At 39.9% G+C, this 21,751-nt stretch overlaps 1 protein-coding gene across 5 annotated transcripts in view; it reads left to right on the top strand.

Annotated features, from left to right (window-relative positions):
- Positions 1 to 21,751, top strand: part of FARP1 (FERM, ARH/RhoGEF and pleckstrin domain protein 1) — a 201,312-nt gene that overhangs the window by 146,147 nt on the left and 33,414 nt on the right. For 3 of the 5 annotated variants that reach the window (XM_036406866.1, XM_036406859.1, XM_054518571.1), the window contains exons 8-13: positions 878 to 1,025; positions 3,661 to 3,756; positions 4,311 to 4,474; positions 6,073 to 6,141; positions 6,884 to 6,959; positions 8,666 to 8,903. In XM_036406866.1, coding sequence (XP_036262759.1) covers positions 878 to 1,025; positions 3,661 to 3,756; positions 4,311 to 4,474; positions 6,073 to 6,141; positions 6,884 to 6,959; positions 8,666 to 8,903 — 791 coding nt within the window. The remainder of the gene's footprint in view (positions 1 to 877; positions 1,026 to 3,660; positions 3,757 to 4,310; positions 4,475 to 6,072; positions 6,142 to 6,883; positions 6,960 to 8,665; positions 8,904 to 21,751) is intronic. The other 2 variants (XM_054518572.1, XM_036406875.1) reach the window with 1 other exon arrangement.

Genomic DNA, 21,751 nt, shown 5'->3' with positions numbered 1-21,751 from the left:
GATTGCAAATCACAACTGATCAGTCAGGCACTTCTGACAGTAGTCCTTTGGTTTCAAGGACACTGAATGTTGCCTTTCAACCTTTCCATGCTGTATTTTGAGATAGGTTGAAGAAGGGGTTTAGTGATAGTTTTAGGAAAAGTACGGAGTACTTGCAGAATTATGGGGGAAGTGAATTCAAGATAATGATGCAAATTGGTATCCTAATGTCTGGAGAAAAAGCCTGTACTAGCAAGATGGTGAGCAGAAGTACCAATAAGGCTTAGAAAAGTATTTTTTTAGCTGTCAAGAACACTTCAAGATGTGAACAGTTTCATTTTTGAGCTAGGTTGAGTAATAGGTGAGTGGTAGTGATTTCTATGGCAGTAATAATGAAAGCTTTGCATAATTTCATCACAATCAATGATGGTTATGCTTATGGCTTCACAACATTTATGGTAGGGTTTTCATGCCTTCTATTTTACTTCATTTTGGTATTACAATCACTTTTACAATGAATAGCATCATTACATGCTTCCATTCATGATTTTTTTAGGAATATGGCATATCTTCTAGTGGAAAAAACAAAGGGAGGTAGTAAATTCTGTTCGAGCTAATGGTTTAAAATCTATCTGTATCAGGTGTCTCAGAATTGGAGCAAAAATTTATAAAAAAAAATTTATAATAGACTGTAAAATCTGTGTATTCTTTGATATTTGTTTAGAGTAAGTTGTTCTAGCTGATAAAAGTCTGGGGATGTAGAAAAACCAAACAGATATTACACCTCTGACAGTTTTCAGTCTCTTTGATCAAATGTCTCTTTGTTCTCTGGAGGACCTCTTGATCTCTATTAAAAGGTGTGACAGGCTTGTGAGTGTTCTCTGTTTTCTTTCTCAAGGGGACAGACACCAGCAGAGTCTGACTTCCAGCTGTTGGAGATTGCCCGTCGGCTGGAGATGTACGGGATACGTTTGCACCCAGCCAAGGACAGGGAGGGGACGAAAATCAACCTGGCTGTTGCCAACACAGGCATTCTGGTGTTTCAGGTTAGAGCATGATTTTGTACTTCATAAAGCAGAGAGATTTCTGACAGCAGTAAGAATTCAGGAACTCAGCCATGTCTACAAGTATTCAGTTGGGAAAATACAGGAACTTCCAAAATTTTTCCAAGAATTATCTTCAACCTGTTAGGGCTGCATTGGATCCTTTGCTTCCAGGGCCTCCTACCTTATGTGCATGCACAGTGTGGAGCTCCATCTGCATCCACAATGTGCTGTTCAAGATGCAGACTGAGCTGTGGCTCACAATTTGCAGGTTGGTCATGCTGACTTCTCCTACATGTAGGAGCAGGTAGGTCTTGCAGGGCTGGTGCATGTTAAATGGGTGAGAAGCAGAGACAAGTAAAACAACAGACAGCTGGAGTCCATGCAGAAGGATGAAGGCAGTCAATATAAGCTCTCTGTAGTGTTACTTCTTCAAAGTTTTCAGTTTTCTTGACCAGCCTTGGCCATTGTATCTTTGCCGAATCCATGGATCTTACTTCTTTCTTTAAAGATCCAAACTGTTTTCCTTCTATTTTTTCCTCTCCTTTCCTGCTGCAGTCATTCTAGTACATATTCATGAAACATCATTAGTAAATTTGTCAAATTCTCATTCTGCAGTTCCCCTTATGTAAATAACAAAATTGGCTTTTACAATTGTGAAGCTACAGGTAGTCAGCTGGTGTCAGCTGCTTTCACTTTAGATGCTTACCTGTCTCTGTGCTAAAAGCAGTAAGTAAGCAGTAAGTAAGCTGTTCTTTAAAATATCCCTTTTTACAATTGTCAGAAAGACTATTCATTTTAACTGTTTTACTATAATTAAAATACTAGTGTTTTCAGCCTTACAAAGTATTTTGAGTCCTTTCATAAAGAAAAGTAACAGCAACAAACAACCCCAGAAGTGTCTGATCCAAATGCTCTGAGATTTAAAAATACCCAACCAAACACACAGCCAAAAAGAGGCAACAAATTAAAAAGATCCCTGATCAACTAAATGAGTTGGTAGTAGAACCCCAAAACTGAAGCATAGGTTGAAACATGAGAACAGTAGGACATTGTTAGAAATGCACATAACTCAAGCAAATGTATGTTCAGGCCCTTCCCCTGCTCCCCCACAGCATTTTCATCAGCTGAATTAATGAACTGCCAAGCCTTGTAAATTAAGGCTGTCTTCAAGGTGAAAGTGTGTGTCCACAGGGAGCAGCACAGACCTGAGTCCCAGCACACAGCTGAGATCCTGCTGTGAAGTGTAGCTGCAGGTTGATGGCCCAAGGCTTGATTTGACAAGGTCTGAAGTCATGTCTACTCAGCCTAATGTGTTTGGGACTTTCAAAACAGTTTTGTTTGTTTTTAAAGTTTCTGAAATATTGGAAATTTTACTGGGTGAAGCTCCAAGACTGAATGCTGAAAGGGAAGTTGGGCTTTGACCTGCTGGAGTCTGCTCAGCAATTGGCGTCTGTCAGTAGGCTTAGGGCTTCCTTCAACCACTTCATAGGTCAAGAGCTAAGTTGTTATTTTTATTTTGGTTGTAACTGATAGAAATTGAAATATGAGGATCTCATTAGAATGACCCCAATGAAAATAAAAGTTCACTCACAAATGGCATAAGCTGTAGTCAGACTTACTTTAAAGTCTGCCATTTATTTAGAAATCAGTGTCAGTGCTGCTGATTATTTTAAGGAGATTAATTATGTGATTCTTAGACAGCTGGTTGACTTAGCAGAGATCATTACACTGTCATTACTCCTACAGCTGTCTGGTGATGGTGCCCAAATCAACGTGGGTTTCTGCTTTTAGCAATCCTGTAGTAGTTCTCTGAAACTTCTTGCTGTGTTCTAGGAATGTTTGCATTGAAGTCTTCATTGAACAAACTGCTGGAGTGAATATTTTAACATAGCACCTCCAATACCTGCTGACATAGATTAAAAATGAAACTTCTGGAGGGTAGGGGCTAATGATGTAGTGGCTGGGAGTTGGAGTATTATAAAGATAATTTCCTTCTTGCTGTTTGTTTATGGTATTGGTTGCCTTTTCCCAGAAAATCATTTTGTGGCTCTTCAGAGACAAATAATTTGTTTAGATTGCTTTTGCTTCTGGTGGTCCTTATAAAAGCTCAAAATATGCAGTGTTTTGTACTTCCAATACAAAACCTGCAATTGCTTTTTTCTTCCCACAGTTAAGCAGTATTTAAAGAGATACTTATTTTGCCCTGCAGATGTAAAAAGAGGGAGAAAATCTACTTCATCAAAGTGAGGTGATGTGTCTGGATTCCCTGCATTCTTTGTCACTGGTGGAAATAGAGTGAGGCACCTTTGGAAGCTGATTTAGTCCACAGAAAATCTTGAGTCTGCATAGTAGCACAAGATAGCAAAATCTGGTCCACCCTGTCTTGTGCAATGATACTGGCTTGGATATTTCCACAGAAACTAGTCCTGTATTGCAAGGGTTTAACCCTAAGTGCCTGCCTTCAGTCATTGCACCAGATGTTTATGGTTTGCATTATCAGAGGATGAGTTATAAGAAATTTCATCATTTCAAGTTAAGTGAACAGATGATTAATTTATGACAAGCTTCTTTAGTGGTTTAGATTTTTCCATTTGGATCTGGAATGATTAAACCCAGCTGGCTTTGTTCTCTGTAGGGTCACACCAAGATCAATGCCTTCAACTGGGCTAAGGTTCGGAAGCTGAGCTTCAAGAGGAAACGTTTTCTTATCAAACTACGGCCTGATGTGAATGTAAGTCCTTGGAAGGAGCTGTTGAACTTGACAGAAGGTTATTTGGTAAATTTCTACTCACAGATCCCACGTGGTTTTTGTCAGCTCATTAATATTTTAATTGCTTATGCTCACTGTTGGTCCTGTGCAGATCAACCTGGCATCTCAGGTGAGCAGTCCTGGCAAAGGACATGTAAACTGAGTCAGTCAGAATAGAATGTCTCAGAGTCATCTTCTGGCTGCAACTCTGGTACTGTATCATCAATTCTTAAGGTATAGCATGTAATCAACTTCTTCTCATTGACATTCAAACCACTGCTTTATCTCTGTCATATTAGCCAATGAAAGGAAGTTTGAGCAATAGCTTTGATACTGACAGGCAGACCAGCAATGTCTCAACGTTAGAAGGATAGAGCCTCTTAAGCCTGAAAGCAAATAAGTTGGGAAGAAGCTTTTGGGGTTTTTTTTTTCTTTATTCTTTTTTCTTTTTTTAGCATAGCTCCTAATTTGTCAATGCATTTCTCTAATCTATGTTGCTGCCCAGCTTACATTGCAAATGCTATCCCAATTTTCAGAGTTCATTCCAGGACACCCTGGAATTCCTTATGGCCAGTCGAGATTTTTGCAAGTCTTTCTGGAAGATCTGTGTGGAGCATCATGCCTTTTTCAGGCTTTTTGAGGAACCTAAACCAAAGCCTAAACCTGTTCTTTTTTCTAGAGGTTCTTCATTTAGGTTCAGGTAAGACATGCATTCTTTCCACCTTTGTTGCTTCTCCATTTCAAAATCACATCCATAATGGTCTAGGATTAAACCTGTTATTTTCAGCTCACCTTTTTTACCTTGTAGTTTGCTCCTTTATATTTTCCATTGCATCTTCTCAGCCAGAACAGTGCAAAGAACACTGTAGGGGAAAACCTTGCATTAATTTTGTAGCAGCTGTTGCAAAGTAGCTTTCTGGAGGTAAGATATGAAGTATGTAGGGTCGAGCTGGTTTTGCACAAGAAAATTCACCTGTGTCCTCAGCAACACTAGCTAGCAATTTCTGGGGATTCTTTGAATCCTGTGCTCCTAGGATGGGGTCTTTCCTATGTTTCAGAGTAGAGATTGTTGCATGTCCCTGTGATAAACCCATATTTGTGTAGTTAAAAGCAATGGCTTTATGCTCACAAAGGATTTATGTGACATGACCACCTCTGCTAAGACCAGGTATACCTGTGATATTGTTAGACCTGTAGGAAAGCTTTCAATAGTTGAGTTATTGTTTTGGTTTTTGGTTTTTTTTTTTTCATTACACTGGCAGAAGCATTATTGTAGATATTGCATTGTGTATGCCAGGGGGAAATGCTTTTATTCATACAGTTTATTTTGTTTGTGAAGCTGATACAAGCTGTACAGCCAGAAGCGCTCTTTGCTGAGATGAATGATGCACTCTAGATGCCTTGCATAAGAACACAGTGTATATACAGCCATTCTGACTCTCTTTCCACTTTGTTTGCTGCCTGCAAAGTAAATTAACGTGGAAGGACCTATGTTGGGTAAACAAACTATAACTTGTTAAGTTTCTGCCTGAAGTAAATGGAAAACTGTAGGTGCATTCAGCTTACCTCAGGCTTTGGAAAGCAGGTTTTGGCTACATCCTCCACTCACTGTGATCTCTGTTACTACATTCAATAACCTTTTCCAGTCCCTGAAAGCCTCTAATGAATTGGAAGAATTTGGCTCTCAGTTGAGCATTCTTGAGGTGTGGGTTTCCTGTGCTGCTTTCAGTTTGCTTTGGAGATTATAGCTTTGCACAATAAACAGTGCTGGGCTTTCTCACTACCTCACACCCTGTTGCAGAAGGGTAGAAAGGGATTTCCAGCCTAAAACTCTGCAAAAGGGTGTGTTTTATAGTAGCAACCAAGGAATGAAGTAGATGTCAGGGGTTTTATCTTGTTTCCAGGGTTTACTAATATCAGATAAGGATGGTATTTGACTAAAAAGGATTCAATAATATATTAATTCATTAAAGGAAAGCTTAACCCCTGCTTCATTTTCCATTGTAGTAACTTCCCAGTAATGTAGTACCCTATAGGGTCCAAAAAGCTGAATTGAAGCAGTTCTGAAATGCATCAAAAAGTAGCTCCATAGCAAAAAAAAGAGGCAAGTAACATGCAAAATGGTAAAACTCTGTGTGTATCTGACCAGGTCCCCTTCTGTATGATCTTAACATGAGTTTCTGCTGATAGTGCCAAATACTTTACTGGTTGCTGTGACTTAATATGCAAGCCAAATACAAGGCTGTGATGACCAGGTGGTATATTGTATTAAGTACTTTAACTCTGGTTTTCTTCCAGTGGTCGGACCCAGAAGCAAGTTCTTGACTATGTTAAGGAAGGAGGGCACAAAAAAGTGCAGTTTGAAAGGTGAGAGGAAATAAATTTATTATCCCAATATGTTAAAATCCAAGAAAAGTCATGATTTCCAGTTAGTTATAGTCTGAGATCTTGGCACCAGTCCAAGGAAAAAAATTCCTTCTCTGCTGGTTTGACTGTTTATCACATGTGTAATATCCCGTGGTCCTGCATGTTTTGGCAAAAGTTTCATAACTTATAGTTCACTTAAAATCAGTAGTCTTCAATCTGTTTTTCAGCAATGAACATCCTGCTATCACAGGTAACTTTCTCCCAATTTGATTTGCACCCTCTTTGTTGGGACGTGGTTAATGTGTGTGAACAAACATATTCAGCTCAGGGTAAAACTGAACATAAGAAAAAGTACATCCAAGCTCAAGGGAGAGGTCTCCAGGGAAGCTGAAAGTCTTCTAGCTTGCCAGAGCAGTTCTGTCTGAACTCATCATGCTCATGGTGAGCTGAAAGTAATGGCCAAAATGCCACAAAGACCGTGCCAATAGCTCATTGCTTATGATTCATGCTCACCTGTTAGACCATTTTTGCTTCAGTGCTTCTCCCTTTTCTTACAGTGATATGTTTGCAACACATAGCATATTAAAATTTTACAGAAAGGAAGGAATGTTAATCTGTTTTGGAGCAAAATTTTATGAAAGCTGTTATTCAAAGGTTTTGTTTTAAAAGCGTGTCTCTTGATTCCTGTTTGTAGAAAAAAAAACTGAAATAGCTCTTTATGTGATTTTCCTTTTATCTCCAGGAAACACAGCAAGATTCATTCCATCAGGAGTCTGACTGCACAGCCTTCAGAACAGCATACAGAGGTGCCAAAACAAGTCAGTGATGTTGATGAAAACCTGGAAATTAAATCCTTTGAAACATTTCTTGTTAGATTACCCTCCACTGATTGCTGTTTTAAAACCCTAGGAGCATAGTTTTCTGCTTGCTTACCATTTAGCTGGGAGCGAAGGAGCCCTGGGTGTCATAATCTTTAGGTTCTGCTGAGTGAAACAGCATTGCTTTCAGACAACCAGACAAATATAAATAGTGAGCTTGTCTGAGCTGTACTAATCACCATCTGAAAAATTGCAACCCTCGGTGTTGCTGCCAGGGTCCTTGGTTGTAGCTGGCTATTGCATCTGGGGAAACTGTAATTACTTTTCTTTGCTGAGAGGTCTTGGTTGCCCATTTCAAGGTGTTAGGTTAGTGTTAACCAGGTATTAACCAGGGAAGGAACAATTATTTCCTCAGAAAAATTGCACCTCTGGCCTTCTAAGCCATTAGCTCTGGCAGATACCATATGTATTTATCTCATGCTGACAGCTGCTGTGTGCTGGAGTTCACAAGTCCAGAAGCCCAGTCAGTAGTGGTGAGGCTGCAGCAGCTGCAGGTTCCCAGGTCCCAGTAGGGCTGAGCATGTATTCACTATAGGCACCCACCACGTGAAAGCACACATACAGAGCATGAGCACATAGCCACACATGTAAACACAGAAAACAGCACTCCCACAAGCACAGCCAGTGCCAGTGGCCTCACCCTCTTCCACTCTTTGGCTCTGGTTTCTCCAGTTGCTGGCATCCCAAACACACCAAACATGTGGGCTGATGGCTCTCCTGGGACAGCCTCTAGAGGAGGCAGGTCAGGAAGCTCATTTTCCTGACTTGGTTGTTGTGGTTTCTCCATTTGCCAGTGTTTTCTGTGCTCATCCATGTCTGTGGAGGTGAACCTTTGATCACATAACCTTATGTTAGGTAGAGCTTAAAATGTCAGGAGCAAGCTACTAGGTTAATGCATTTTAGAATGCTACCAGAAGCTTCACCTTCTATGCATCACCTCCTTTTGATATTCACAGGCTCTCTTCTTTCTGCAAGTTTAGGAACTTCAGAGAATTTTGTTATAGATGGAGCCCATTTCAAATAGCTTGTAGCATTTTAATGTTGCTGAGACAAGCTCAGGTAGATGGAGCATGGCTGCTGGGCAGATGTCTGCAGAAAAGCCAGCCTATGAACCAGTGGCAGGTATGCTCCAGGGGGTGAATGTAGGGTGCTCAAAAGCCCACACATGACTTTTTTAGTGTATCTAAGTACGCTATGCAGAATTTGTTTTATGTTTTTATCTTTTCCTACAGGTTCTCAGAGTAGTGTGCACTTGTTGATGTTTTTAGAGTGTTAGTGGCTGCCTTATAGCATGGAAACACCTCAAATACCCCTTTTTGCATTATCACTGCACTGTATGCCTTCTTTTCCCTTGTTTAGCCTATGATTTTTTCTGTTCTTCCAGATCAGAAACCTCTTTTTTTTTTCTTCTTCTTTTTTTTTTTCTTCTTTTTTTTTTTTTTATTCCAATTAGTTTTAAGACTTGGGTTACCTCTTTTCTTTCCAAGAGACTCCTATGTTGCTGCAGATGTGAAATTCTGGTGTGTAATTACATGCAGCCTTTTCCCTCTGGCTCCCATCCCTCTCAAACCTCTCCCCTCCCATCCTCCCTCCCCTTTTGTCCTTCCCTTTGTGTCTCCCTTGCCCTCCCTCTATTATCTTTCCAGACTGCTAGAGCCTATGGAGACAGCAATGATGCTGCAGCAGTGCAGAGCTGCCGGCAAGGGAAGGAGTTGAAATCTTCAACGGAAGACACTGGACAGCACAAGAGCCCTTCCTTGAAGAAGAGTCCAAAGGAAGGCAGAAAGGTGGATGGAGCAGTGGTCTCAGCAGTGGAGGAAGAAGAGGAGCCTGCTAAGGATAGGATGCAGCAGAACAGACCTCAATCACAGCAGCCAAGCACAGGTCCAGCTTCCAGGGCTGCTCATGGCAGCAGCACCTCCATTCCTTTCATTGACTGCAGTGATGTAGATAGCGAGTATGATCTCCTCAGAGGACAAATAACCCGGTCATATTCCCAAACAAATGACAACTATGAGGGTGATTTGACCAGTGGTGCCTATATTCACTACAGAGACGAAAATCGCAATAGAACTAGATATAGGGACTCCTCAGCTTCTCTAAAGTCTTCCCAGTATGTCTCAGAAGAGTACCTTGATGATAACACAGCTAATCTCTCCTTCTACACGGGGGGAAGCCCCAGGATGCCAAGGCATAGCTCTCTGGTTGATGAAATGTTCCGAGGGCCGGGAAGCCGTAGCCCCCTGGCCACTCCATTGCCTCCCAGCAGCAAAGAGTCCAGCCCTAACATGAGCCTGAGCAGAACTGGCTCTCAGGGCTATGTCTCAGAAAATGGGCACGACTGCAGGATGAGAACTGGGGAGGAGGACAGCCATGCCACTAACTGCCATGGCTATTGCAGATATTCTCCGGGTTCTCAACGGCCTCGTGCACAGAAAACCCATAATCTCTGCAATAAGTCAGTTACAGATCCATTTATCCTGAGCCAGATATCCTCAACCCCTGGGCAGGAGTATAGATCAGAGAGATACTGCAAAGGAGGTGGGGTGGCTAAGATGTCTTCTCCAGAAGGCAAAATGATGGCCAATGGTATGGCAGCTGGGGCACAGTCAAAGCAGAGCCCAGTGATGCAGTCGCTGCGTGCCAGTGGCATGATGGATCACATGGCTGCCATCCAGATGATGGAGGGCTCCACCAGCAGTGGGACAGAATCCAGTGATTCTGACTCAGAAGTCATTAATCCCTTCACTCACCCCCTGGTGTTTGGAAACCCCGTTGTGCTGAGCTCCTCTCCCATGCCTAGAAATAAGTACTCCTTTGGAAGCCTTCAGCTGGATGAGGAGGTAGAGGAGGATGTGTCTGTTGGCCTCAGTGATGAAGATGGTGTGCAGGTCTTCAGCTGCTAGGCACCAGCGTGTGTGAGACCAGGGGATACTGTGATTGCTCAGCAGTATGGTTGCATTTCCTGGGGCTCATGATGAGTGGCTGGTGATAATTTCAAGTGCATGGGCTATTTCAGACATTATTGTTGTGCAGGCCAGCCAGAGGGAAAGGATGCTAGAACACAATAGTAAGTCTGAGTGATGCTTAACAGTTTGAATCTCCTCTGAAAGGCAGGAGGAGAGGAAAATGATTACTGATTTAGGTACCTCTGTAAGACTTAATAACTCTCTCCTCTTCTTTGTGTGAAGTCTTGTTTTAGATACATGTTGTAGCTGCTTTGATATTTGACTAGTTATTTTGACAAAACAAACAATCAAATCAAGTAGGTACATTGTGCTCTTTTATATGTCTGTTACAATCTTCTCTCCATATAAGGAGAGCAACTTACCAGTGCCTCAACAGAGTTAGGAGAAAAAAAAATTAACTTGCAGCCAAATGCAGGCAGCTTGATATTCAAGACCAGGACTTGTTGAAATCTTGAAATATGCTGGAAATTTTTTTCATAGCAAGAATGTGTCTGATCTACTCTTCTTCATAACTCATTTTATAATCTGATGAACTGAGGGTACAAATCAGGCATGTATAAAATTTCAGTATTGTCTTTTTCTTCAGTGGGTTAAACAGGGTGATTTGGTGATGGAGATTTTGAAACACCAAACTCTTCCTTGGGCAAGAAAAAGAACAGGATGAAAGATAAAATTCAAGTGAAAAAAAACTTTGATCAAAACAGCTCTAATGAAGAGTGATATGAGTATTACTTGCAAGGCAATCCTTTCTATGCTTTATCAGTTAGAGATATATTGCAAGAAATTTTTTAATTGCTTATACTTTCAGTGAAATTATTACAGAGACATTTAAGTTCTGTGGTGGGTGGTTTGGAGACGGTGGCTGTTTTATTTTTTGCTTTGATCACAAAAAATCTTTATCTGTGCAGGATCCAATTACTCTGTCACAGGCTACATTTTTAGTAGTGCCACCTCAGAAATTTTTCATCCCCTGACAAGAGAATGACAGGAGTAACTGTGCTCCGGGTGATGGTCTTCTGTTCTATCCATAGAGTGGATATGGGCAGAAGGACAAAGAGACTAATTCTGTGTATACTTCCTTTTCACAGGCTAGAACTGTTGAGAATTAAGGTATCCTAATAAAATCTGATGTTAGTTTCTCCAAGTTAAGAAAGAAAATCCAGATGAAAGGTCCTCTTTATGGAAACTGTTCTACAGTTACTAGTGCTGGGAGACAAGATGTGCTCTTTATAATTGGCCTTATTTTTAACTTTTATATATTTTTCTTGTGGAAGAATGAAAATAAATCCCAGAATTTTAACTGATGAACAAGAGCATTGACTGAACTGCAGGTTACTCTCAGTGATCTGCATCATGCAGTTCATTCATGCAGCAATGATTAATCCATTCACATAAGTACTGATGAAAAAGTTACAGGACTTTGTAAATTTAGACAATATAAAAAATTTCAAGATTGTTTTTACAGAAATTATAAAATAAGAAGTCTTTTTAATTTTTCTAATGCCTTGGTCTATGCACACTTTAACAAAGTTTAATCTGAGTGAAGGATATTTAAAAATATACCTAGTAGTTAGACATGTGTTGTTATATTCTGTTTTGAAAGTAAAATATATCTTTGTGTAAATATAAGTATTAACTCTCTCACCTCCTTTAGAGTGTTGGTATTCTTAGAGATTAGATACGTCATTCTTGAACAGGAATCATTAAAAGCGTCTCTTTAGATACTGATATTTTGGGGACAGGGAATACTCTCATTTATTCCTGTAGTTAAAAGCATGAGTCTACGAACAGTGAGATTGATAATTAGGGAAAAGCTTGCTTGTATATGATTCTAAAAGAGGATGGTTTGTGTTTTGGATTTAGAATAGCTGTAAAATAATTGCCTTGAAGTTCACAATATATAAGATGAAATATAAGTAGTTGAAGCTCGCATCAGCAAATAGTGTGAGCATGGAGAGGTGGGTGCATGACTCTTCTTTTGATTTATTTTTTATTGCCTGTGCAGCAAAAGTATCAGTAGGTATAAAGTAAAGTAATAGCAGTTTGGACAGATGAATTAATTGCTTCATTAGCCAGTAAAATTAGAGTTCAGGTAATGGATTTTCAGCAAAAGGATTTGCAGTCATTTCTGCTACTTTAAAAAGTGAAGAGATTTCACATTCACTTTGTATTTAAATGAATATAAAAATTTATAAGTAGTGTTTGCTATTTTGCATCCTTTCAGATACTGTTTCCAGGCCTGATTCTTCTCTCATATGCCTACAAAGACATTAAATTTTAAACTTTTTAAGAACAGACTCACTGGGTAGCTGGAGTTAGCCTAGTTGCTAATAAAGTATCTCAACAGCTTTTCTTTTCCCACTTCAATATTATCCTCAGAAATGCAATATGAGGAGTTTTCTGTCTTCTGGCATTTTTTCAGCTCTGAATGGTGAAGTAGTTGTTGTTTCAACACATGGAATTCTTCCAGTTAAAAGAAGTAAAGTTTATAAACTACATAGGAAATAATTTCATTTAGGATTAATTACTTCTGCAGCATTCTAATGCCAGTGAAGCTCCGTTTAATATCAGCAGACAAGGTTGTAATTAAAACAGTCTGTGGGCCAAATTCCTCCACCAGACATGTGGTTCATGTCTGAGCCCTTGCCAAGAATGGTGAAGTGAGAAAGGAGTTTTAAACTTACATTTTAAAATAGGATCAGGCCCCTTAGAGTTCATCTGGGAATTTGTTTCTGTGGAACAATCAAAAGGACCTTACAGAAAAAGAGCAGAAACCTTTAGGGCAAGACCGCAAATGAGATGAGGTGGAGGAATTCTTGCCCTGGCTCACAAAGTGCTCATGGCAAGAGGAACTTGTCAGTTCTAGTTTGTTGTTTATTTATTTATTAATCTGAATACACTTATTAACAAACATTTATTAATCTGAATACACTGGACAGCAGCAGTGATCTAAGCATACCTTTGTCTCAAGTATAGCAGATAGTTACAGACAGAGTAACTACCAGATTCTCCCACCAATTCCAGTAGATTTTAGAATGTGGCTGATGGTAGTTTTGATTCACCATTCTAAAATTTTTATTGTCAATAATGAACTTTTCAGTCCCAAACTCACCAAGTGCCCAGATATCCTTAGGCAGTTGGTACAAATGAGGCAGCTGAGTCCCAGTGAGATTGAGCATCTATGTCCACTCTGAACTGTGTAGTCCTGCATCACCCATCTCCTGTCTTTTCAGAGGATGTGAAGAAGCACTTAGGGGTTTGTCCATAATAACATGCAGATCTAGGTAATCTCTGGATAAAGAGCCTCATTTTAATTAAATTAATTCTTTGCTGTTCCAACTACTTAACCACAATCAACCATCCTCTACAATGGCAGTGGAAAGGTCATGTCAGACAATTTTAAGGGCTCTCCTATTCAGCAGCAGCTCAAATTTGTGATGTCCTCTTGGGATCTTCTGGATTTTTTTTTTCTTCATTACAGCCTTTCCTAGAATCTAGTTTTCCTCAGTGACCCAGGATATTAAATCTGTCAATAAATAGATGAAGGAAAGAAGGAGAGTGGCAAGTTGTTGTAGGAGCCAAGAACTACATAGGATATTCCAGGTATGGAGCTTTGGCTGATTGATATCTGAATGGCTTAGACTGCACTGTTTTCAGTTGAAGTCCATATCCCTTAGCAAACATACTCCTTGTGCATGGCAGACAGGAGTGTTCTCTGAGGATGATTTACACCAAATGCTGCCATGTCACCCATGGCTCATAGCCTGCCTAACAGGCATCACCCCACTAATCATTGCAGTGCATGCTAAATACAAATTATATCAAGAAAAACTGAGAGAAATTCCCATAGGTAAAAATTGTCAACATGTGACTGAAAGTTTTTAGGTTTGCTCCATTCTCATTGACCTTATGTGAGCTAGACAGAGCTGAGTTATAGGCAGATGAGCATCATGAAAGAATTGCATATCAATAGTTTAAAAAATCGTATCAGTCTATTAGTTTTCTTCAAGATTAAAGGGCATGCAAAACTAGAAAGAATTTTTCCACAGAGCAGCATTGGTAATGTTGACTGTAATCAGTAGAACCCAGTAAAGAGTGGAAAAACAATGGTCTGTGAATTAGTTCACTAAATGGGGCCAGTATTACTTGACCAGACTGCTTCAGGACCTGTACTTTCTCCCCTGAATATTTGTAGGGCAGGTTTTTGTTTGCAGTGAGGTTTTTATTAGTTGAAGCAGCTCTGTTCATTTTGAAGCAAGGGCATTCAGGCCAGAGGTTCCTGTTCTGAGCTCTCTATCTGTACATGCAAGTACTTGGTGGTGACCAGAGAAAGTCAAATAGAAAATGGGTCAGACAGATCTAAAAGCTGTTTATAAACCCCATTTTTTCTTCACTAAAAAGTAGAGATGTTTTAAATTCTGTCCTCTTCAGTCCATGATAAGCACACAAAGATAGAGTCTCTGTAACCACTAGAAGTTTCTTCTGGGGAGCTCCAGGAAGACAAGGAAAAAAGAAGAATAAAAAACATCTTAAGCACACAAAAAATGTCTAGCCCTATTTATTTGCAGTTCCCTTTGGCATAATGTGCTCTCCACTCTTTTTCTGAGAGTTTAAAGTCCCAGTAGAAAGAGTTACAATTATGTTGATCAGTTGAACTGATGAAGCAGACCCAATTTTGAATTTTGGTAAAACCAGTGATTCAGATCTCATTGGTATGATCTACATGCAATTAGCATGAACTATGGTTATCTCTGGAACAGTTCTTTAACAGAAAAAAGGATGCCTGACCTATAAATTCTGTCAAATTCTGTGTTTAACTAATCTCATTTGTCTTAATGAGCCATTAGACTGCTGTCAGAGGTGACTTTAGAATGAAATTTTAATTGCTGCAATTTAACTTCTAATGACGAAAAACTAATTACCAATCCAAGTTTTTCCTGACTTCCACACATGTTTGAGGAAGTTGGGTGTCACAGCCTTGTGTACAGAAACTTGGATCACTGGAGAATCCCTGTCATTCTGCAGCATGGTTGTCACCAGCTGGAAAGAGCAGTGAGTGTGAAGGAAAGAGGTTCTCTGTTCAAGCATGTAAAAAAGTGAAGTAAGCCAAAATCCCTTTTAGTCTTCCAATAATGCTTCTCTCTCTTTCTCTTTCTCTCTCTGAATAGTGTAGTTTCTTAAGGCAGCTTCTGTATACTTCAGCTCACCTTTCCTCTCATTTAGGGGATCAATCCTCTTCTCCATAAAAAAATAAGAGAAACCCTAAATATATGAGGGAAATTGAATCTTCTGGAACAATTTCTAATATGAAGGCCTTTCTTTTGTTTGCTGCTGTCAGACTGTGGCTGCTGTCAGTGGTAGGAGAAGAGTCCTTTTCTCAGAAATCCAGCTGCTTGTTGGTGTCCCCTACTTGGTGGTGGTGATGGTTGTGGGTCTTCTGAGGGTAGGTGGCAGATGCACAGTGTTAACATCTTGAGGGCCCAAGGCTCACATCACCTGGTGTGTAACTTTTCTCAAATGTGAGTAGCAGTGGACTCTGGTTTCAGTCAAGCTACGTCAGGAAAAATTTTTGCCTGTACTGTCAGGTTCTAGAAAGGAAGGAAATTTAAATCCTAGGAAACTGACATCAGCAAAATCTTTCCTCTTCTGTTTCTCTAGTTTCTATAGTTACTGAAGTATGCCTAGACAAAGGCATATATCTTAGTTACTTATTTGTAAGGGAAATAATTGTTGTGCAACATGTGCATCCTGAGCAAAGGTGTCTTTTGTGTTCCTCCCTATGTTTAGGCTGTGTGGTGCCATTGATATTTTTAAATACAGAATTTCTACTTAAAAATCAAAGGCATCATATTAGCAAAAATCCTAGTTTGGGTGACATGTAGCAGTTTTACAGAGTGTTTTTTCTTTTTCTAATTCTGTGTTCTATAAAGAGCATGTAGAATAAGCTTGGTTTATGTTGTTTGTTATTAAAAGCAGTGAGCACTTTCTTTTAAATGTTACAAGATCTGGAAATCCTTTGTGCCTGGCTGAGCAATGTATTCACAGGCATGTTTTCCACAAGTATGTGTGTAAATAATGGTGGTGTTATTACAGTAAAGGGAGTAAAGACCTTAGGATCATAAATTTGCATGACATAACGATAAATAGTTTTCTCAAGAATGGTTGGAGTTTTAAGATGTAATTTTCGTTGACGATTTTTTTTAAGTTTTGGCCCTGAGAACCATAAAAATCTACAGTTCACATTGGTAAAAATCAAGTCTAAAGGCAGTAATGATACAGCTGTCACTGACTGAGCATGGAAGGTTGAAGGAAAATGAATGCTTTCTGATTCAAGAGCTTTCAAGCTTGTTAAAATTAGATTAGATGCTTTCTTTAAAATGCTGCAAATCTGGTTTTGAGAAGAGAACAGGCTTTTGCCTTTGATGGTTTTCAGCAAGATCAGAGGTAGATCTTTCTGTTTAGTTCAGAGAATGTTAGAGCTCATGCCTGTTGCTTTTCCACGAGGCACCTTAAAAGTATTTGATTAGCTGAATCCTTGTATTTCCCTTTTCCTGCTAAAAAAATCACCTGGGCCCACTAACAAAAAGTATATAAGCTTGGCAGTGTTCACTTACCCTGCCCTTTCCTGATTTCTGTGTGTGCACATGCATAGATATTTTTAAAATAAGTCTCAATAGTAAAAATTAATTTTTAAGATTGGCAATGCTGGGGACTTCATTCTCATTTTTGTCATTTGTTTAATACCTTTTAAAAAGAAACATTTTTTGTTTCATTGTATGCACTGTTATGTCAGCATGTACCTCTCTGGGAGAAAAAGCCTTTTCAATGTTCTGTCTATCCTCAAAGCATGGTATATCTTCTGTTCCTTGCATTGTTTGGAGCACTGTCTCAATGTCCTTTTACTGCAGAAATGCCTATTTTGTATTTGGAGTACCTGATTCCTCCTGTTACAGTGATCCTGCCTCACGGAGCACTCCTCGCCTCAGAACTAACGAAAACCCTCGCCAGGTTGTGACTCTCAGGCTGAGAAACCACACCATGCTGGGGAGCAAAAGAGAAGAGGGAAGCCAGGGGAGAAGGTCTCTTTTCCAGGGCATTTGGGCTTCCCTGAGCACAATCAGATTGCCCTTCATTTCCTAATGAAGGCTGCACCCAGCAATCTGGGCTGTGGGCTCGTAAGCAGGATCACTGCAGTCCTGGGGAGGTGTCTTGGTGGAATGGACAGTAGCTGTGGCATTAGCTTACATGGGGGCTGAAGGTTTCCAATTCTATTGTGGCACTGTGTCATGTTGGTTTAAAGGCAAACAAAGGCAAATTAACCCTAAGCCTGGGTACAACAGGAAAACCTTCTGTAGGTCGCTCTATTTCTGTCTGGAGAGATCAAGGCTAGACAAAGGGCTGATGCCCAGTGACCTTGCATTCTCCCCAGACTGTAATGCTCACTCTTTGTTCCTAACATGGGAGGAGACCCTGATGTAGGCCAACAGCAGTTACTGTCTGATTTCACACTCACCGCTGTCTAATTCTGCAGTACACCAATAAAGCATGGACCTTCACCAGCTGGAGAGGCTGCTGGCTACTAAACCAACACCAAGCTTGATGAGACTATAAGCATGTCAAGCCATTTAACTGTGTATGCATGGAATTAATTTTTTTATTATTATTTTTAGTTTCACCTGTACCTGAAGGCTTTTACTCATTCTAACTGGTATTTTGCTGTAAAACTGTCACTGGTTTAATTGTTCTGTCCAATTGCTGGCTGATGCTTTGTCCTAAATATGAGGAAATTGGTTCATTGAGAAGGTGCACCATTTTCCCAAATTCTGCTCACTGCCATGGGCGTGCATTTTGCAGCTGTGACATCAAAGTGAACCTTTCTTCCTCTCAAGCTCCTCTTCAAGCCAGGCAGAGTTAGTGGTTGTGTGACATTGGATTTCTTCATAAGTTTGTTTTTAATTCCCGTTCCTCCTCAAAATCTTTGGTACTGTATTCAGGGATGTTTGTCCATTAATTTACAGCTGTTGTGTAACTACTCTTCAAACTAACAAACTGTATCCACTGCTCCAGCTTGATTCATGTAATGGGGAAGAGAAGTGCAGCTTGATGAACTGGTTCCCCTCAAGCTTTTGTGGAAGTCAGTGGGATTTTTTTTCTTACATTGAGGGGGAACAGAGCAGAATCTCTATCCCATATCTCTTTAGCAGCATGACTGTGCCTGGTTCACAGCTGGGGAGAGAAGGGATGGACACCATTATTGAACTCTTCTTCAATCTGAGGTGACTGATCTGATCACTTTAGTGATTGGTGAAGTGCATATGAAAACTTCTGCTGCTTCATCTGGTGCTATCTCTCCCCCATGCCACATATCTTCTCTGACCAAAACATTTAGATGCAAATTAGAGCTATGCAACCACTGTGAAAATGGAAAATTAAGCTGGACTGTGTGGCCACAGCAGTGGCAGCTCTGTCAGATACTTTCTTATTAAAGAGCCTTCATAAGTGATATGCTCAGTAATGACAAGGAGAAAGGGGAAACAACTTGTTTTCATCTGCCAGACTGGAGTTTAGAAAACACTGATCAGACATTAAAGTTGAGTTAGTGGGATATGGATGTCACAAACCTCCCCTGACTGCCGAGCAGGCCATGGAGCAGGAGTAAGAGAGAATAAGCCCTGCAACATTCCAGGTACTCAGAAAGGTGCTTTTCTGGCTCTTAATATGTTTTTAATTTCTAATAATAATAATAACAACACTGAGAACAATAAAACTCTCAAGAGTTGACTTGATGATGACTTAAGCGGTACATGAAGTTTCCAGCAGAATTTCAGTCACCTTTAATAATGTTTTCTCTCACTTTCCATAATTGAGCCATTATCACTTCTCAGTACTCCACAGAAAAGAAGCATTCCCATGGGCATCTTAACACTTCTGTACTCTTCCTCTCTGTTAAAAAAACACTGTGTATGAATGGGAACAGTTCCTTTTAAAGTAGATGCAGAACACTAAATGGCCTGAGTTTGTTATTCTGCAGTTTCAGAAGAAAAGGAATGGAGAGGAATATCTTTAGGATACTCTGAGTCCCATTTGTCTCCCTCACAAAGAGGGGAGCTCCCCTGTGTTAGGTTAGTTTCTAACCAGGGATTTCAAGTCATCTTATGCTGCCTATGCAGTGAACAAAGAGGCAGCAGGCAGTTCAGGCCACCTATGGTGTAAATTGACCTCTGGGAGAGACTTCCCTCATCATGTAGAAAGTACTGATTTTAACTGGTTTTCCTTTGATGTGAGCCATGCTTACAGCAGTGTCACTCAGCCCAACACTCCATGGGCACCACCCTCAGCCCCTGTGGGTTCACAGCTGTGTGTGACAGGAGCCAAGAGTATCCAAGGTACAGTGAGTGGGATGGATCACCCCTGGTGGCCGAGGGCAGAGCCTGGCCTGTCCCTCTGGCAGGGTCCCCACAGCTTGCCAGCACTCTGTACCTTCCTACCCCCAAACTGCAGCAAGCAACTGATGTGTATTTTGACAAGGGTGTAGCTGTTAAGTATTTGATTCTAGCTGCTGGCTTCTATTTGTGTAGCACATGGAATATGTATGTTGGTTGGGAGAGATTTGAGACACGTGTAAAGCTAGGAGGATAACCCATACTTTCATGTCCTGTGGCCATGTAAAATGCCATTGTCATTTCATAGATGTTTTCCCCCAAGTTAGATTTCAATCTATCCTGAATAGATTTCAATTAAGTTTTGCTTCTTTTGTCACTTTCACTACTGCAACAGTAGTAGTGCTTTCTCTGGTGTCAGTGGAACTAAGAATCACTCCAGGTATTTTGGCATTGATGGTAAAATCTGGCATGCCATGGTAAAGTGCATTCTTGTTATTTGCCAGTGTAATCAACCAGTATTGGTTTCTCTTCTTAAACCCATACTTAGAAAATAATTAATAATTCCTACCCACTCCTCCAATGATGTATTTTTAGTGTACACTTAAATAATCCTCAGATAAACATTCTTTTTTGCTTTCTCTTGATTTGTGTGTATACAGCTGACTCCATTAAATTTGAAAGATGGCCCAATTCTGAATCTAAATAAAAATCACTTGAAGTATGAGCAAAGACAATTCCATGTTACCAGCTGCAAACCATTTAGGCCTCCAGTATGCAGTAGCATTTGCTATCTGGCAAATGATATGCTAATAATTGCTTGTCAATCCATGAATCCTTTAGGGTGAATTGTAAGGGATTTCAGTACCTTGTAAATAGGATTGGTCTTCTCCCTTCTGCTTCTGTTTATATTCTGCAGTATGTAGTTGATGAGTAGAGCCTGTATGAATATACTCTTCTGTGGCAGGAGATCAGATGAAACACTTTGTTAATTCAGGTTACTTATTCCTCACCTCTGTGAAAAAGAGAAAGTGGCTTTGCAGCACTGCCATGACCCATCAGCCTGACATGTGTCCTGATTGATTGGTGATGGGGGAGGGAACAACCTCCATTTTCATTTCTTCATGGCTTACTGATTTTTTCACACCAAAACGAACTTGTTTCCCACATTTCCCAGAGCAACATCCAGGTGTGTTGATACCTGTGGCTGTGTTGGTTGTAATTAGGCCCCAGAATGTACTAATGTAAGGACATTTTGAGGTCCTCTCATAATGCAGTCACTTTCTTGTAACTGGTTTAAATTTTCACTTGTTCAGTGTATTGGTAGGTGGGGTCTGACTGAGCTCCTGCTTGTAGGTGGTGGTGGTGTAGGTTGGGTTTGGTCACTGCTCCTGCCCACATTGGTACTAAAAGGGAGGATGCAGCATTTCAGCTTGCTGCAAAATAACTTTGAGAATGTCGGTGATGCATTGACATGCAGAGTCTTTTATCAGTTGGGTGTGTACACAGTGCTGTGAGCCACCAGGCACATTTTTTGTGATACTTTCCATAATACTTTTCCCAGGTTAATGTCTTCCAACTGTAAGATAGGATGTCTTTGTAATTCATTGTCCTTTTGATATTTTGTAGTTTGAAATACTTGAGTTGTACTGATAAAAGTAACAGTACATCAGAGCTTAGTTTTAGGATTGTAGATAGGTAGATAGATATGTGAATATATCTATATCTATCTATCACAGATAGGTGCTATTTAACTCCTAGACTACAATGCTGTGAACTTCTCACAGAGGTGCAAATCATTTATTCGCTGTCGTATGACAGGCATAGTGCCAGAATTTCTTTGTTTCCACGTTTGAGGTGATATCACTTTTCTTATGTCTTTTGTAATGTAGTTAAGTACTTTTAACCTTACAACCTTGCTATTAATCCATTTCACTATTTCTCAATTATGAATTCCATTTCTTTGGAAAATACTGTATACAGTTGTGTGCTAGTGTCAATAAAATTGACATTTGTGTAACAAGCTGTGGCATTTTCTCAAATTTCACTGAACATTGATTTAGTGTGAAACTGTTGGTAAATCCTTTCTTGCTAGCTGTAATAATACAGACAAATACTGCTTTGACTTTGATTTTTAATAGGCTACATAACTGTCATGATTACGTAAACTGATAACTGTGCTGTTTTTTCCTTCTCTTTTCAAAGGAATGATTTATAAACGTGAACTGGTTTGGAACTGGAAAACATTCATGTTCTAGCAATAAAGCTTGAGTTTTTCCAGAAAATAAATAGGTTCTACTACTGGCCTAATTATATTTATTTTTATTATATTTACTGGAGTATCTCAGCTGTGTTTTTTTAGCAACAGGAACATTTACCTATG

Source organism: Molothrus ater, chromosome 2, assembly GCF_012460135.2.
Source record: "Molothrus ater isolate BHLD 08-10-18 breed brown headed cowbird chromosome 2, BPBGC_Mater_1.1, whole genome shotgun sequence".
Lineage (NCBI taxonomy): Eukaryota > Metazoa > Chordata > Aves > Passeriformes > Icteridae > Molothrus > Molothrus ater.
Note: the sequence above shows the minus strand (reverse complement) of the source record. Positions and strands in the feature narration are given on the sequence as shown.